At 37.6% G+C, this 14,317-nt stretch overlaps 1 protein-coding gene across 3 annotated transcripts in view; it reads right to left on the reverse strand.

Moving 5' to 3' along the window:
- Positions 1–14,317, reverse strand: part of LOC106881820 (beta-1,3-galactosyl-O-glycosyl-glycoprotein beta-1,6-N-acetylglucosaminyltransferase) — a 22,157-nt gene that overhangs the window by 4,612 nt on the left and 3,228 nt on the right. The window contains exons 1-3 of one of the 3 annotated variants that reach the window (XM_014932336.2): positions 9,043–9,085; positions 5,475–5,533; positions 4,107–4,278 (exon numbers count right to left, since the gene is read on the reverse strand). In XM_014932336.2, coding sequence (XP_014787822.2) covers positions 4,107–4,278; positions 5,475–5,506 — 204 coding nt within the window. In that variant the 5' untranslated portion in view covers positions 5,507–5,533; positions 9,043–9,085. Of the gene's footprint in view, positions 1–4,106; positions 4,279–5,474; positions 5,534–9,038; positions 9,086–14,317 lie in introns of those variants that run through there. The other 2 variants (XM_052970484.1, XM_052970483.1) reach the window with 2 other exon arrangements.

Raw genomic sequence — 14,317 nt, forward strand, 5'->3', positions numbered from 1 at the left:
GCCAGGGGTTAGCGAAGGAAATGACAAGGTGCTGATCTAAGGTTCAAGGGGAGAGAAGGTAAGAATATGTTGATATGTTGCGATATGTTTCAATGAAACAGACAGCACTTTCAACTAAAGGCGACCGACAACAGTTCAGTTAGTTCAGTTTCAACGATATTTCTTCAAAAGAAAAAAATGAAGAAATGTTTTGCGAAAAAAAAAAAATAGAAACAACAAGCATTAAAATCGGTTTTGGCAAATCCGTTTCGGTTTTACTGATCATAATATAAAACCGGTTTTAACCGGTTTTATAAAACCGGTTTCGAGCCCTAGTCAGGACCTATACATACTGTGATGTTTCCTCCCATCTTTTAGGTTGCCGTCCTGTTTCTCTTTCCATTAGTCAGCCTTCCAAACTGGTGTTAACAACTAGAGCTCCAGTATGCTTTCTAACTACTGCTAGACTTTAAAAAGAAACATATGTGAGGTAAAGTACAATGGAAAATTAAATCAAGCTCTTTTTTAGACGACATGTATGATAGCTATATAGGTCTTTAAAATGAAGCTTCATGCCACACAAATACCTTATTTGATATAGGTATGTTGAAAATTAATATGGATTTATTCAGGGGATTGGAAAAAGTTTTTGCTCCAACATATTCCCGAAAAGTTTTTGAACTATCAATTGAAAGTCACTAATCAAGCAATATAAATAAGACCATATAAGTAAAGTGTCTCCACTATTAATAAGGCACATCGATCACAGAGAAAATATTCAAAATCAACCCTTGAGTCATAAAAAGAGAAATCTCTCAAGGAGACTCGAAATCTCTCAAGGAGACTCATAATCTCTCACTAATTTTTTTCCAAACGCTTACTCCATTTACAATTTATATAATTAGAGTGTTTTAATGTTATGTATAAACTGTAAACCTTCTCTTCTATACGGTTGATTTGTAAATATTTGCAAGCGATAATATCCAGAGGTAAAAAATCTACTAACAAGTTTTCGCAAATTCTGCCAAAGCATAAACTTGAGTCTAAGGTAAGGCAAATGTGAAAACGCTGCTATAAGATGACACAAAATAAGTAAAACTGAAAATATACAATAAGATACAAATATCAAAACTAGAGATTTAGACTAAACCCATCTCTACAAATGCTTAAGAGTAGATGAGACTGATAAAATATAATGCTCAGAAATTAAGAGAAATAGGAAAGATTATTAGAGAAGTATTATTAAAAAATAAATTGCAGGTTAAAAGTAAGCTCGTGTATATAAATCTTCCGAGTATAAACTACAGCTTCAGAAAAATAAACTGGAAGCAAATATTAAAATTAATATGCAGAAACTACATTTTATTTTCCGGGCTGAGATTCGAAACCGAATCTAAGGATTCTCGCTCGCCTGATTCACGGTTAGGCTGACTTGGCGAAAAAAAATTTCTTTATCGTGTCTGAAAGTGATGGATGAGTTTCCACTCGAACTCCAACCTGGGCAGTCACGGAAAGTTCAGATGGACAACAAGTGACCTAAATAAGTACAAACTGCTCTTATGGCATATCTATCCTTCTAGCTAGGATAGCCATTATAATTACGGTTGCTTTAGACATATGCCAATTAGCAACATAGCAGTGACCGCTGACACAAGACAGTAGCAGTTGCAGACCACGAACAGACGAAATAGAAAAACAACACAACACGACCAAATGACAAATGCACACACAGACACAAAATATACCTTGTACTATCTCGTCACATCAACATTCTCTTTCCTCCATTTTTACTTTGCCAACTCGAAGTAGTTGGTAACTTTAAGTAGCGGCAGATTTGGTCATATTTCAAATCAAGCTCTCTGTATCTAACACGTAAATGCAACTGTTAATCAAATAAATTATGAAAACTGCATTTCTATTCTTTTTCATTTGTTTTCCTTTGGTGTCGGACCAATACGCCTACCATCATCCTGCTACACGCGCCAACTTACACTGAACCATCAACAGCATCACATTTCGCTATCCGAACTGGAAAATTGCTGCGATTAATCGCCATGTCTCTACCAGAATACAACCCAGCGGCGAATTCAATCTCGGTTGACATGGTATTCCAGGCAGCGATCCCTTCTACCAATCCTTTCCTTTCGTCGCCCAGCACTTCGGAAATTGCGGACTTGCGTTCATTGGTGGCGCAACGGGCATCACAAATACAAGCCCTGACCGAGCGGATACAAGCCCTAACCTTTGGTCTCCCCCATCGAAGTAGCAGCCGTGGTCAATATCCTGCAAGTCTCTACAGAAAGGAAACAAGCTGGAGTTAAGGTCAATAACGCCTCTAAAGTTCTTGGCTTAATGCAGAAACAGGGGGCTGATTATAGTCGCTTAATACGCACAAATAACTACATCACTGAAAATCATGAAATAACTCATCCTCCCACCCAGATGATATCGACAGAATACTCCTACTCCATGCACAAATGTTTGGTTTTGTTACAAATAAAAAGCTACAGCAAAATAACAATAGTTGAACTAGAAAATACTTAGAAGCGAAAGAGAATTGATGGGTTTACTAAGGAAAGATGAAAGCATACAGTCTTTGATTTTTTGTTTCTTTAAATATAAGCAATTGATAAAATACAAAATGAAGACTAACTATACAGAAGTTCAAGATTTAGATTAAAATATAACAGCAACAGCTAATAAAGTTTTAAGACTTGACATAGAGGAGAAATAAACCAGAAAAAGTTAACAATGGCTTGAAATTACTGGGCTAAACAAGCAGAAACAAGAAGTTTGTGTTTAGCTGCTCAACAGCAATGCCAAACTACAGTGGAATAAGATGCTAACTTTAAGTACAGACTATGCAATCGATAAAAAGATAATTGACCTCATCAGCTTTGACTACTCAGCCGTTGTACAGATACAGTCGAGTCGATGTGTTTGTCCCAGGTTATATTGCTAGGTCGTTGTCATGATCCTACTTGATATATGTTTGTAACGCTTTTTGTCCGTTTTCACAAAGATACTGCAAAGGTGGTGACAAGCCAAGATTCAATGTTAGAGCCAATATCTCTGGTTGTGATCATTATATTTTGTTTCCTATGTATTGCATCACGACCCAACAGGTAGGCCTATAGCACACGGCCTGTACTTGCTTCTTCGCCTCATCTTAATTTTAAACATAGGCGCATTCTAACAAATGTCTGTTTCAGTCAAGAGATTAAACATCTTTCCATACATCGGCTACAACTATCTCTCGGTTTATTTTCGAGAATATATGGAAATTCCCTCCCGCGAATTCAAAAGTAGATATGTCACCTCTCATGTCAGCCTTGCAAGCGAAAATTGAATAAGGTGCTATTTTTCTAACATATCACATCTGTTTCGTCCCTTTTTTTTTTATTGTCTACCCCATATCGAGGAGTTCTTTATGATCTTCGACTGTTACAAAAAAATTGTCGTTTTTGATATTGTTCATTCTACTAGTTTGTAAATGAAAATTATTGTTTCAACACTTATCTTTTGTTCATTATCGAACATCTACATGATCAGTCTATTTAGTTTTCACTTTTTGCTAAAAAAAATTAAATAACTGTTTTGCTGTTGGACAATAGCTACAGGGCCTGTTTGTTTTACCCTGACTGGGCTCCGTTACTTTGAGTAAGATACTGGCGATTGCTTGTTGATACTTAGATAATACAAGAGCAGTTGACAGGCATTGAGTAAAGGAGATAATTGACGGATAGCAAAGGTGGTAGAAAACAAAGAAGCTAAGAGACTGGCAACATAAGAGATTAGAAATATACAATAGAGGAGATAAGAGCAAAACAACATCACAATTAATAACTGACAGCAATGTTGGGTGATATAAAAGGCAGAGAATACGATAAAAGAGAGACATAAGAATAAGTAATGAATAGTATATACAAGTGATAGATTTACTGTACAAACTGAAAATTAATACGTTGTTTTGTTGTCGTGTAGAATGACAAGGTAACACCTTTTCGAGTAATAAATTGCCCTCAGATAGTTTCCAATGCCGATAATGAACGAACATGTTTCAACTTATTGATGGAAAGCTTAAGATTAGGAATAGATCAGATCAACGGTAAAACAAAGATGTTTACCTGTCTTACGAGTGCTGCACAGTCAAACGGATGTCTGGAGGTATCAGCATGTAGTACATTATTTCTGGCTCCTAGATACAGATTTTTGATGATTACGAAATAAGTAAATATACAAAGAAATAACACGATGAAAATAAAACTGGTCCTCAGGGAGCAAGAGATTGTCTTTGAACTGAGAAAAAAAAGAAAAATATAAGGTGAAAATGCAATAAAAAGAAAAGATATTTGATTAGTTTTCAATCAACTTGGAAAATAAAACTAGACAGACATTTCATTCGTAGAAAAACTATATGTGATTAACACTTGCTTTAATATTTATATTTACTTATTTAGGTAAATAAATAATTCAATGCGTCAAATATTTTTCCTATAATGAATTACATGTATATTGGGTTGACCTACAGATACATGCATATTAAGTTGACCTACATGTCCATTCGGGTTTAGTCGACACCAAACTTCAAGCACTTTTATAAGTAGCTAACATCAGGCTTGGTCTTGCACATGCGCACTTGTTAGATATTTCACTCTTCAACGTACTTCAAAACGAACTTTCGATAAGACAGGTTGTATTTTACGTGCTTGATATCTCTCCGAAAGTGGAGAACCATAGCGAACATTATCGAAACCTTATGCTTTTTTATTCTAAACAAAAGCAAGAAAATGGCGGAAACTTGCGGTAAGACAGACGCTGTGTATGGACAGAATCCTGTTATGGGACGTGTGTACCACTTTTCAACACTAAATTAATGTATTTATGTTTGCATTCGAAGGCTGTTTGCACTGATCGCAAGCCTCTGCCTCTATCTCTTCTTAGGTATGTCAGATGAATAGTATTTTAGAGTGTGGGCGCAGGAGTGGCTGTGTGGTAAGTATCTTGCTTAGGAACCACATGGTTCTGGGTTCAGTCCCACTGCGTGGCACCTTGGGCAAGTGTCTCCTACTATAGCCTCGGGCCGACCAAAGCCTTGTGAGTGGATTTGGTAGACGGAAACTGAAAGAAGCCCGTCGTATATATGTATATGTATATATATATATATGCACGTGTTTGCATGTCTGTGTTTGCCCCACCACCACCACCACACACACACACACATCGCTTGACAACTGATGCTGGTGTGTTTACGTCCCCGTAACTTAGCGGTTCGGCAAAAAGAAACCGATAGAATAAGTAATAGGCTTACAAAGAATAAGTACTAGGCTTACAAAGAATAATTTGCTCGACTAAAGGCAGTGCTCCAGCATGGCCGCAGTCAAATGACTGAAACAAGTAAAAGAGTATGCTCGATGAAAATATATAACTACGGTAAATATGTGCGTGAGTGTGTCTCTGTGTGTGGTGGGGGTGTACAGAAATCAAGTACTCACCTTAATCGTGGCGAATATGCAAAGCATTTCATGATGAAAATACCTTATGCGATTTTTACCTGCGAGTAGAGAAGACTTGAATTATTAATTTATAAAAGTGAAAAAAACTTAGGCAGATAATTTTGATTTACGAAAACCAAATTGGCATTTCAAAATTTCAATTTAACCCCAACTTCACCCAATTTCTTCATGTTTCTTCTATGCCTCCTCTCTGTGCCATTTCTACTGTACTGTATGACTTCTGCTACTTGCAGCTAGTTGAGCTCACCTTACTTCCTCTCAAACATTCCCATCCCACTTGCCTCTTCTCTTCTCAGCATCCCTCTTATGTCCGCCACCACCTACAAGGTCTCATATTTATCACTATGCTCAGTCCTTCCTCTCAGGAAATCCTTCCCTGCTCATGTCTTTCCCACAGATGTTGGTTTACAAAGGTTCACAAGGAACATCAATGGCTTTTATCATCAACCTCACTCATCTAGTTGGTCCGTGAAGGGCATGGGCACTGTCATTTCTTTCAGACCCAATATGGATAAATAATAAAACAAAACAAAAAAATCAAACCAAAACTAAGCTAAAAGACGCTTGCTCAAGTTGTGGTGGAGTTGGATTGAACTCAACACTAACATGTCAGGATTATGAAGTGAACTTGTTAACCACGTGGTTATGTGCCCCTCCCCCACGCCTGAGATGTAGAAGTAAAACTGTACTTGTAGTGGGCAGATAATGTAATTGGTAGGTTTGGGTCCAGCTGAGGTAAAAATAATAAACTGTATGGAACTGAAGCTGGCAGAATGAATCAGAAGAGTTATTTCCTAAATGATACGGAAGGAAAAAAGGGCACAGAAGTGAGGGGTGGGATGCGAAAAACAGAAATTTTGAGGAAATTTTCCATTGTATGAAACAAAAAAAGATTAGAAACAACGTGAAGGAAACCTGCCCACCTCAATTTTCCTTTTCCGTGAGGTATGGAACTTTGAAGGACTGTTGTTTCAAAAATTCTGCCCAGAATGGCTGGAGTGCCAGACTAAATGCTTTGTTCTATTTAGTTATGTTTCTCTGCATTCTGAGTTCAAATCCCATGTAAGTCAGTTTTACCTTTAATCCAACAGGTATCAATAAAATAAATCACACAAGAATAACTTGCCAATAACAAACACATTTCTCCATTCTTTTTGATTATCTTTATTTTTCTATTGGAAAATGGAATTATCACATACACTCCTCTTCCTTTTGTTTTTGTACAAGTGCATTATAGATGCATCTTTGAACTACTGGAGAACAGATCCAATTTCCCAGATAAGACAGATTAATTTGCACAACTTACTTACAAGACGTCTGCTACCATGCTTGTACACCTTTATGGGAATATCGTGTTGTTTAAGAGCTTTACCACTGGAAAGTTTTTTGATAGCAGTACTTATCTCTTCCAAGGAAGTATGCTCTATTAGTTCTTTAATTATAGATTACTGGGGATTTTGTTGATTACATCAGCAGTGGATTCTTGATTTGATACAGATTGAAAATGTTCAGCCCATCTTTTCAGAATTTCATCTTTTCTACTTAAGAGTTTTGTTTCATCTTTTTTTCGGTCAAACACATTTTTCAGAATGTTATACAGTTTTCTCAAGTTGTGAGAATTAGCAGCCTGTTACAATTCTTGGACTTTTTTTGTTCACCAAACTTTTCATCTTATGCAGTTTTCTGCATAGTTTTTCTAGAGGAGATGTACTGGAATCTATATGTTGGCGAGTTTTTGTCTGAGATCCATGTCTTGTGTCTCTTGTGCAAAGTTTCTAGGAGAGGTTTAATTTGAGAATCGTTCTTGTTGGTGTTTGTGTTTCACAAATCTTAGAACTACTTCGGCAGGTGTTTTGATGTTGTCACGAATATTGTGTCACAACAATTCAGGCATTTCTCTAATTCTGGAAGCTTTGAATTTAAATGGATTTCAAACTTTTTTGTCGTTTCTGGATTTTTTAAAGAAGCAACGTTTGTTCTCGGATGTAAACTGGATTTCTGTAGCTTCTTTGCATACGATTTTACAAATACCTTGCTGTGAACAATTCTGTGATCCAAGTAACACTTGGGAATTTTGTGAGTTCTGGTTAATCTGAAATCACTGCAATCCTTGTTCTTAGTTATAACATAGTCCAGCATGTGCCAGTGACCAGATGAAGAATGCTTCCAGGTGCTTTTGTATTTGGTGTAGTTCCAGTCCATCTAGAGGTTATGTACCTGTAGAAGAGGTCTTACTGACCACCAGAAGCCGAATGCCACTCAAAAAGATTGTTGGTCGGTACCAGTTTCTCAACTGAGAGGAAGATGGTTTTATGCCTGATGATGGGAGGTTAAAGTATAGTAGAAGTATGGTCATGGGTGTTCTGCTATAGAGTAGATACATAGCTGCCCTATATTATATAAGGATGGGTAAGAGTAGCTGGAAGGAAGATGGGGTTGTGGTTGATGATAAATATCAGTATGGAGGGAGAGCTATACTGCAAATTTCATGCTGTTAAGGCAACTTCCTATTGTCTACTATGATATTACATTTTTAATGGAAGTCATACACTAATAATTATGACATTATAGTGATGCTTCTTTACTTTCCGAGTCTCGAAAAACGGACAGTGCCTTTGGCTTTTGCAATCCCTCTTAAATCAGTGATCTTAAATGCACTGTAAGATTTCATGGCAGTACATACACAATTCAGCCAGAGATGCATATAAAAAAATAACCAGGCTGGTGTAGCACATACAAAAGCTGAGATACATTGAAAAATACACGCGGAGATTAAATCAATTTTAGTGCAGGATATGAAACCTTGAAATGCAGTGTAAGATTTCATTGCAATACATACACAGTTCAAGCAGAGGTTTTTTTATAAAACAATTACCACGCAAGTGTAACACATACAAATTAACGCAGGCAAGTATACAAAAGATGGTAAAAATAAATCACGAAATTAACGTAGACAAGTATAGAAAATAAAATAGAACAGAATCGTGAAAATAATCACAGGTAGTAAGTAAAAATATCCAAAAACACAGCAGCCAAGTTAAAGAGCCATCCGAATAAACCACGGGTGGTTGGAAAATGCATTTAGTAGAGATGACCCGGAAGTTGTTGCTCTTCCGCAAACAGCAGTACATTTCTTGAGCTAAATACATGTCAATGATTGGTTAAAATTACCCACATACGACAACTTTAACACAAAATAACTTCTAAACAACTAAAAAGCTCTTAAATCACACACAAAAAATGTTTTGTTCTTTTTCGGTTTTTTCCCAGTCGTATGAATTCTCGTGTATTGAATACAAATTCGCAAAAATTTTCTGAAAATTCCAAAAAATAAAATATGAGGGGTTATATGAGGTGCGTAGAGTAGAATTCCGCCTGGCTCTCTTTCTGATACATTTACACACAATGCAATTAAAGAGAAGAAATAATTGAAATTAGTAATCACTTATTTCGCCCCAGTTTAGAAATCAGTTTTTGAAAATTGGAAATTATCAAATTGGATATTAATGTGAGTAAAAGATTGATGTGTAGTTCACTACTTACTTACTCTTTCGTAAAACAAGACCAGTTTTCAATGCCTCACTGAAATAATGAAGTTTACGAGTAGCAATATTTGTTTATTGGGGGGCTGCGCGCGCGCGCCTTTAATTCCAAGCGGTTAATTTAAGGTCATGCGTTGATAACAGGACTTTGTTAAGTTATGCGTTGATAACAGGACTTTGTTAAGTTATGCGTTGATAAGAAGATCCTGAACAAGAAACAATAACTTCTTTGTATTAATCTTTTCATCCCTCTTTATATACATTCATACTCTCTCTCTCTCTCTCTCTCACACATACACACACATACACAAACATACACAAATACACACACACGCACACATCCACAGATACATACATACATTCTAAAGCATTTTGTCGTTTTCCTTTCCTCTGTCGTTGTCCCATAAACAGCTACAATTAATTCCCAAGGGAATTGCAGCCGCTTTTGGGACTGGGCAGCAAACCACTTTTCATCTGAATGAAGTTGCTTCGCTAATGTAGAGAAATCTATTGTTATTTATCGAAGAGAATCCATTACATTTCTTAAGATATGTTTGTATATTGAAAGAGAGCTTCTGCATGCAAGATTGCTATGAGGTGGTACCTCCTTCTATTGAGTGTCCCATACCCTTCAAAGCAGGGCCCCCGATATCGAAGGGACCCGAGGCAACTGTTGTGACTTGACAGACAGTACAAACCCGCGGTACACTCAATATCTTCAATCGACAACATCACACTATTGGATATTGTGGGACGTCTTCAATAATAATAATAATAATAATAATAATAATAATAATGATAATAATAATATCAAATGACATGACTGTTGTGAGTAAAAAGGTTGAAAAAAAATCATCAAGTACTCCGAACTGAAAGTGGAAGTGGCAAGATTGCATGGAATGCGAGAGGGCAATGTAAAAGTGATATAGGCAGTAATCAGAGCGTTGGGCTCAATCCCATTGAAACTTCAAGACTTCTTAAGGCAACTGGATATCCCATGCAAGAAAGATTGATGTCTTGCAAAAAGCAGCCTTACTGTAACCCATTTTTTATATCAAGACAAAACAATATACATCATAGCACCTCCAATCAGTTAAGATAGGAATCCATGAGAACCACTGTCTGGTACTGCATCAGGGCAGTTATTATTATTAAACAACTCACCTGATCTACCCCTTCCCGAGTCTGACCCAAAAACGGCCATAGAAGTAAACAAAGAGTGAAGGGGAATTCCCAAATGGAAAAAAATGCAAAAGGACACCATCCAAGCTCCTCCTCACAACAAACACACACGACCACCAACTGCATCACCCGCATTACCACCACCAATACCACTACCAGCACCACACAAAAACCACCATCGGAAACAATAACCCCTAATGAAATACATACATGAAAATATCAACATAACACCAAAAGATGAACCCCGAATGAAATACATACATGAGCCCCTAATGAAACAATGAACCCCTAATGAAATACATACATGGAAATATCAACATCACTCCAAAAGATCTTCTGTGCACTCCACCTAACGCTCCCATCTCACGTACAAATACTTAGTGTATCTAAACATTTCGCCCGGTGCGCTAATGATTCTTATTTCTTTATTGCCCACAAAGGGCTAAACATAGAGGGGACAAACAAGGACAGACAAATGGATTAAGTCGAACACATCGACCCCAGTGCGTAACTGGTACTTAATTTATCGACCCCAAAAGAATGAAAGGCAAAGTGGACCTCGGTGGAATTTGAACTCAGAACGTAACGGCAGACGAAATACCGCTAAACAGTTCGACCGGCGTGCTAACGATTCTGCCAGCTCGCCGCCTTAATAACAGTAATAAGTTTTCTCTCACCAATGTTAAAAGCTTGGTAACACTCTTCCTCTCTATCTTCCTTCACAAGTATAACAAGATGCATTAAAATGTTCTAACGTCCTCTTGAACGTTATATGCACAGATATATTTTAATTATTTTTCTCTTATTTATCAACGTTAGAATCATAGATACATTTTTATTTTACTAGCGGGACCCGTGAATATTTCACAGAATTAATAGTAAACCTATTGAGTAATTCCTGAAAACTTTATCGAAAAAAACCTGAAAGTGTAGCCTGTGTTGTGTCTGTATCAATGATAGTCGTTCATCTGCTATTCATTGAAAAGTGGAGGATATTGGAATACCATGATTATTTAATGCACCTTATATATATACTTTATATACTTTATGCACAATTTTATAAACTTAATACACAGCACTCATAAAATAAATATTCTCTCTTATTTTTTCCATTTTCCCCATAAACAGATAAAATTACATTTTAAAATTTACATAGTCACAATTTCTGATATAGAAAACAAAAGTTTTATAGTAAAAAGATAATTTTATATGTAAAATATAGAGGTCACAATTTCACGGGGGTAAACATTTAATGCAACATGGCATACTCTAAAAACCACATTGTTGGTAACTTATAAGCCAAAACGATGGGTCAAAGCCAATACACATTTGCGTACACCTTTCAATCCAATACTTCTTTAGAGACTATGGTCTTCATGGAAGTTCTCCCTCTTCTTTTCTCTTGTTTGTTAGTGCTAATAACTTTAACTCTCACATAAGGTAATTTGCGAGCCCTTGAGAATGCAACATACAGCTGACCATGGCCGAATAAGGTCCAGACAAGAACAACCCCACTTTACCAAATGTCTGACCTTGTGATTTATTGAGTCATTGCACGTGGGAGACGAACGGGAAACTGGTTTCTTTCTAAAGCGGGCGGCAAGTTTGGGGTGCGGATACATTAAGTGATAGGTGATATAAAAAAAAAATGGTTTGATTAAAAAGAAATTACTTTTCACTTTGCACTCACCATCGCCACTTCCACCACCAATGTCACCACCACTTTCACCACAATCATCTCTCTCTTCCTCTCACTCCCCTCTCTCTTCCTGTCTCTCTCTACCTCTCTCCCTTCCCTCTTTCTACCTTTCTTTAATCTCACCACCAGAACATCACCTATCTCTTTTACTCTTTTACTTGTTTCAGTCATTTGACTGAGGCCATGCTGGGGCACTGCCTTTAGTCGAGCAAATCGATCCCAGGACTTATTCTTTGTAAGCCCAGTACTTATTCTATCGGTCTCTTTTTGCCGAACCGCTAAGTTACCGGGACGTAAACACACCAGCATCGGTTGTCAAGCGATGTTGGGGGGACAAACACAGACACACAAACATATATACACACATACATATATATATATATATATATATATATATATATGTGTGTGTGTATATACATATATACGACGGGCTTCTTTCAGTTTCCGTCTACCAAATCCACTCACAAGGCTTTGGTCGGCCCGAGGCTATAGTAGGAGACACTTGCCCACGGTGCAACGCAGAGGGACTGAACCCGGAACCATGTGGTTGGTAAGCAAGCTACTTACCACACAGCCACTCCTGCTAAAATTATATTCCTAACTCTCCTCTGTATCATTACCTTCAACTAAGTTTTTTTAACCACGTAATAGATATTACTACCACATGTCATGGACGCTTCTCTCTCCGTCTTTTCTCTCTCCCTCTCTTTCTTTCTCTCTCTTTCTGCCTCACTCTTCACCTTATCCCCTTTTTCTCGAATCACATGAAAGCGTCTCCGACGGGTTAAGTAACATAATGACAAGCAGAATTATTATATGACTTTTTTTCACAGATCAACGTTATACGCTTGTTCGCTCGCGATGCATTCACCTATTTCCTTCTCCACCACCTATACGGGAAATCATTCTAATCATTGTTCTCTCCCCTGATGTATAATAACTATTTCATCCCTCATTTTTGTAGTATTTCTTTCTTACAAATCATGCACTTCTTGTACCAGATAAATCTATTTCCCACCAAACCCTCTCTGTTCTAAGTCACCTAAGACGGAAAAGAAGAAGTCTGAGCACACACCTATTATTAGGACTAAGAGAACCAAAATGTCACCAAGAACTATTCAAACTCCTCCCCCACTACTCTTCCTATTATGCCTAAAACTTTAAGGCAATCACCCGAAGGCTGTAATATGAGAGAAGCTAGAAATATGAAGCAAAGAGAAGGGGAGAGAGTGAAAGAGAGAGACAGAGAGTTAGAGAAGGAGAAAAAAAGAGACGGAGTTAGACCGACAGAGAGAAAGAGAAAGAGAGAGAGAATGCGAGCAGGTGCAGAGAACTGAGGTAAGAGTACCGAAGCAACACCGGATGCCCCAATCTACCCCCTTCTAAGAAGTCACAACCGAGGAACCTTAATATCTATTTCAAATTTATGCACAAGGCCAGCAACTTTGTGGAAGGGGATAAGTCGATTACATCGACCCCAATGCTTAACTGGTACTTATTTTCTCAACCCTGAAAGGATGAAAGACAATGTTATCCGAGACAGAATTTGAACTCAGAATGTAAAGACAGACGAAATGACACTAAGCTAAACGAACAACTCTGCCAACTCAACGCTTTATTAAAATTATAGATGCCCCAGGTGAGGATCGAACTCACGACCTTCATATTCCTCTATATAATAATTTGATGATGAGACTGACGTGCTCCCTACTGTGCTACCGAGGCACACGAGGAGTCTTAACTTTGGCTTCAAATTTTGGCACAAAGCCGGGAATTTCGGGGAAAGGATAAGCTGATTACATCGACCCCAGTGTTCAATTGGTACTCATTTAATGAACCCCGATGAGATGAAAGGCAAAGTCGACCTCGGCGGAATTTGAAGTTAGAACGTAAAGACGGACAAAATGCCACTAAGCATTTTGCCCGACGTAGTAACAACTCTATCAGATCGACGCCTTAAAAGAAACCTCAATATTAAGAATGCAAACGGCATTGAGAGCAGCCTTTAGTCAAATAACTTAGGCCTTTTTGGTAGCACCTGGTAATCCTCAAACGGATCATGTCTCGAAGAGCAAAACAAATAAAAATGGATGCCTTCTCAGCATGTGATTCATCAATACTAATAACGCAATTCTAAAGGAGTAAATCTCGAAAATTATATTTGGATAAGTTGTGCTCGTGAGTAGCGAACAGTAGACAACCAAGAAAAAGGACAACTTTGAAATAAGCCAAACACAGTAGGAGAAATCCCGGTTTGAGGCGGTTTAACTGCCTTATAAAGAAGGCAGATGGAGCCCCTCTGAATCTTGGCTGATAATCTATCTAGTTTCTCTCTCTCTCCCTCTCTCCCTCTCTCTCTCATACACACACACACACACACACACACACACACACACACA

This window comes from Octopus bimaculoides, chromosome 9 (genome assembly GCF_001194135.2).
Source record: "Octopus bimaculoides isolate UCB-OBI-ISO-001 chromosome 9, ASM119413v2, whole genome shotgun sequence".
NCBI lineage: Eukaryota > Metazoa > Mollusca > Cephalopoda > Octopoda > Octopodidae > Octopus > Octopus bimaculoides.